This window comes from Oratosquilla oratoria, chromosome 19 (assembly GCF_046742065.1).
Source record: "Oratosquilla oratoria isolate Oo_2021 chromosome 19, ASM4674206v1, whole genome shotgun sequence".
Lineage (NCBI taxonomy): Eukaryota > Metazoa > Arthropoda > Malacostraca > Stomatopoda > Squillidae > Oratosquilla > Oratosquilla oratoria.
The window spans coordinates 21660069-21665068 of NC_134795.1; the positions used below are offsets into that span (position 1 = coordinate 21660069).

At 33.9% G+C, this 5000-nt stretch overlaps 1 protein-coding gene across 2 annotated transcripts in view; it reads left to right on the forward strand.

The window, feature by feature from the left end:
- Positions 1–5000, forward strand: part of LOC143035781 (xaa-Pro aminopeptidase 1-like) — a 267060-nt gene that overhangs the window by 252072 nt on the left and 9988 nt on the right. The window contains exon 14 of one of the 2 annotated variants that reach the window (XM_076202731.1): positions 1288–1356. The exons of the other annotated variant lie outside the window; for it this stretch is intronic. Within the exon in view, the coding sequence (XP_076058846.1) occupies positions 1288–1356 (69 nt within the window). The remainder of the gene's footprint in view (positions 1–1287; positions 1357–5000) is intronic. 2 annotated transcript variants of the gene reach the window in all.

A 5000-nucleotide genomic window follows, 5' to 3' on the forward strand; every position in this document is an offset into this window, starting at 1 on the left:
AAATGCAAGTACCCTTCATTGGCCCCTTGTACATGCATTTGTAGAATAAGGTATTCTGTGTCCTTTGCATAGTCATTGCATCTAGGTCAGTTTGAATTGCATACTTGGTGCAAGTCTGCTTGTGTGCTTTTTACCAGATGTGGCAGGGATTTTTTTTCTGTGGGGTTTATGTATTGGGATTGTTGGTGAAATATTGAGTTTGGTGGTATGTCTTGAAAGGCTTGTTTGGTGATCTTAATGTGTATGTGTTTTTGTGTGGCTGTTTTGTGTGGTACAGGTTTTAGGTTTGTTATCAATGACTTTTCTTCTTCTATTGGTGGTGCTCGTGAAATGTAGTGTGATGGGTGTGTAGTGCCATTGAATTGTGTTCTTGTCATTTTTATATGGTGTTCCATGGAGAGGATTTTGGTTTCTGTATGCAGGTGTCCATTTGGGGTGGTTTTGGTGCATCCTATTATTATTCTCAGTTCTCCATTCTGTAAAGTGTGTAATTTGTGTGTATTCATCTTCCTGATTCTTGAGAACTATGCTGTGGATGCATAATCAAGGATGGCTCTTATGGATTGCTTGGAGATAGTTATTAGAATTTCTCTCTGTTGACCAAAGTCAGAGCTTGTGATAGATTTAATTCAGTTTGTTTTCTTGTTGATTTTTGCTGTCAGATCCTTCATATGAGGGTTGAAAGTCTTATAAAGATAAAATATGAGGCCAAGAATTTTAGGCTTCTTTTCTAATGGGTGGATTTGGCCATTTAATTTCAGAACAAGGTCTTTTTTTTTCACAGTTGTCTGGTGTGAGTCACAGTTGATAACTAGGGTGAGGCTTCCATTCTGTTATTTTTGAATCATTGTTCTAGTTCATTCAAGAGGCTTGGATGTTCTTTGCTGATATTCTGTATTTACTACACTTCATTATTATTGTCAGGTCCTTTGTATGTGAGAGAACATTTACATTTAGCTCTGTTGGTTCTGGAATTAGGAGATCACTCATGAAGAAATTGAACAGTAAAAGTAAGTATACTGTAGCATCCTGAGGACCTCCATTGTATAACCTTCTTGTTCCTGATTATTGGCTGTTTTTAGATACTTTGTACTGTCTTCCTGCTATGGGGTTGGTTAACCATTTTTATTTAAATATATATATATATATATACACTAGTGTATATATATTTGAATGTTATTACTTGTGTGTACTACTGTTTTTTACAGCCTGTATATACATATCTAAGTTTTTATCTGTATGCAGACTCATTTACTTACCTGGTATTTTATTTTGTTATCTTTATAGCTCCCATACAGGTTCGCATCTATGGAAAGGAGGAGCACAAGTTTATGATTGGACACTTTTTCTCTGATGGTAAATTGAAATTCAACATATGGTCTAATAGAGCCACTACATGTTTGCATGCTGAACATCGCTTGTCCATGTGGACTGGGCTTCATTACAAATTGTTGCCTGCAACTGCTTCCCTCATATAAGTAAAGATTAGCAGCTAACTTGTCATTAGTAGAATTATCTGTGCTATGTAGGTACATTGTATAAATGCTATTAAAACTGTGTAGAGTGGAGGTTTCAGTTGTATTTATGATCATTTTTTTTTTTTTTCTTTTTTTCAATCTTCAAATTTTTCTTTTCATGTTCACAGATTTGTTCCATCCGTCTTTACCCACTGTACTCAACTCATTTCCACAGCTCTTTCTTTGGGAAAGCATTAATACCAAATCATGATTAATAATTCCATATCAATCTATCAACCATTCTATTGCCCCAGTTCCTTCTTGCAAGAGACCTGTGGCCCTTAGGAATCCAGTTGTTATTCTTGATGCTTTATATTGTATTATGTGGTTTTTTTTTCTAATTGTTTGATACCATGCTGTTAAAGTACTGTATAGCAAAGTGTGGTTCAAGTGAATTGTTTGTACACAGTCATGGTTTTTTTCTCAAATCTCATGCCTACAGTTGTGCTGAGTTTGTGAAAGTGAAATTCATATGTGTGTTAAATATGAGGCCAATTATTTTTATATGGCAACTGGATTTTTATGGGGAAAGATTCAGACAGGTTTTTATTCTTAAATACAGAATCTTATACCTGTTTCAGATCTACTATATAGCTTTCATATTCTTAAATACAGAATCATATCCTGTTCCAGATCAAATAGATAGTCTTGTAGGTATATTCAGAAAATAGATTATCAAACAGTTTGATCTCAACCATTTTGCTACAAGCTGCAGGCAATGGTATTACTACACCAACTCTTAGTCATAATTTTTTTTTCTGTCTTTCTTTCTTTCTCACGTTTGTGTCTTCTTCAAAATTTTAATTTTGTCAAACAAATGTTCCCTAGTAGAGTTATGCTCTTACATATGCAAGTTGGCTGCTAATATTTACTCTGTAATAATTCTCTTTCAACCAACCTTTTGCATTTGCAAGTGCCATGTGCTTTGTCACCTAAATACTGTACATGATCCACCCTTTATTTATTTTTTCTTCTTTCAGTATACCTCCATGAAGAATATTTTTTTCAGTCTTCGTTCCTCTATCCCATACCATGTAAACCATCTTTGGTTTAATATTGTGTACTTGCATCCTATTTATGTATTACAGTATTTCACCATTTTCTTCCAGTATGAAGTGCATTTATCCATCAACCTTGCCATACTATCATTTACTTGTTTTTTCTGTTACTTTGCAGTATCGACTTTGCCCTCCTCAACATTTTTCTTGTGACTTTTGACATGTGTGTTCACTAATACATGACAATATGAAACAATCTCACATCTAGTAAACCTCAGTACAAAACAGTATTATCCCTTGGAATATGATACACTCTAACATAAAAAAATAGACCATCAAGCAAGCACTACAGAACAAATCCCACTCCTAAAGAACATTCACAAAGAGGAGCCATACCATGACACACAATTCACACTACTCTGCTTCCACTCATATTACCAGGAACGACCATTGATTACACATTGATGCAATGGGTCAAGGAAAACACCATATATAGAAATAACAATGAACCCTCAAGATTGGATTTGATATTCACATCAGAACCAGAAATTGTGGATAAAATCAAATACAAAACACCAATTGGAAAAAGTGATCACATACTAATAGAACTAGAATTAAGTGAAGAAGCAAATATAGAAATTAACGAAAAACACAGAAAAGGAAGACTAATGTACAACAAAACAGATTTTGAGAAACTTAAGAAATTCTTTCGAGAAGCATATTGGAAAAAAATTAATAATGAAGAAACAAAGGTGGAAGATAATTGGACAATTTGGAAGAAATCCATAATGAAGGTGTGGATAAGTATGTACCTAGACAAAAACATGAAAGGGTATATATAAAATCCTGGTATAATAAAAAGTGAAGTGAGGGAAAATACAGAAAAGATAAAGCCTGGAAAAGGTGGAAAAAAGAAAAAAATTAGAAATGGAAAATATACACCAAACTAAGAAACAAATATGTAAAAATACCTAGAGAAGAAAAGAGAAATTATGAAAAGGACATAATAGATAAATGTAAAGATCAACCCAAATTATTTTATAGATATGTAAATGGCAAACTCAAAAATAAACAGGAAATACATAAATTATGTCAAGATAATAGAGAATACACAGAAGATATAGAAAAGGCAGATATTATGAACAAACATTTCAAATCTGTATTCACCAAAGAGGAAAAAATCTACAAAACTGTGATCAAAGAATTGAAGTAAGATTTACTCCATTGAAGAAATTAAACATTAATCAAAATTAAATAAGGAATCAAATACTAAAGTTTGATGTTAACAAATCACATGACCCAGACGGAGTTGCAAACTGGATACTGAAGGAATGTATTGACGAACTAACAGGAAAAATATATAAAATAATTGAATGCTCACTCAAAAAAGGAAAACTACCAGGAAACTGGAAAAATGCCAATATAGTGCCAATATATAAAAGGGGAAATAAGGAAGACCCAACAAATTATAAACCAGTGTCCCTAACGAGTACAATAGTTAAAATTTGTGAGAGAATCATCAAAGATAGATGGACAAAATATCTGGAGGAGAATAATATACTGAACCCGAGGCAATTTGGATTCAGACAAGGAAGATCGTGTACCACTAATTTAATTTGTTTCTATTCAAGATTGATAGATATATTGCAAGAAAGGGATGGCTGGGCAGACTGTGCATTCCTGGACTTACAAAAGGCATTTGATAAGGTACCACACAGAAAATTACTATATAAACTGGAAACAATAGAAGGCATACATGGAAAACTATTGAATTGGATGGAGGACTTCCTACATGGAAAAAAAATGAGAGTGGTGCTCAGAGACAAATATTCAAAATGGGAAGAAATGAGTTATGGCATCCCACAGGGATCAGTACTAGCTCCGATAATGTTGGCTATATATGTAAATGACATGGAGAAAGGCGTTGAAAGTTACATGAACTGCTTTGCGGATGGCGCATAATTATTAAAGAGAATAAACTCCGAAATAGATTGTGACTCATTGCAGAGGGATCTGAACAAAGTAAATTCTGAAAGGGACCTAAGAGTAATCATCACCAAAGACACGTCGCCAGATAAACATATAAATAAAATAGTCAGAGAAACATACAATTTGTTGAGATCAATAAAGGTGGCCTTTAAAACCTGGATACGGAAATGATCAAGAAAATATTACAAGCACAAGGCCAAAACTGGAATATACAGTGCTGATATGTTCACCCAGTACAAAAAAAGAATATAAGAAAATTAGAAAGAATACAAAGAGCAACGACAAAGTTGGTCCCAACACTTGCAAACCTGACATATGAACAAAGACTGGTTGAATTGGAATTGCCAACCCTAGAACAAGGAAGAGAATGAGGGAACCTGCTAACCATCTACAGAATTGTGAGAGGAAAAGAATGCCTTGATAGAGAGGACTTACTAAAGTGAGACAGAGGAAAAACAAGAGGACATGCAATGAAACTCAAAAAGTATAGCTACAG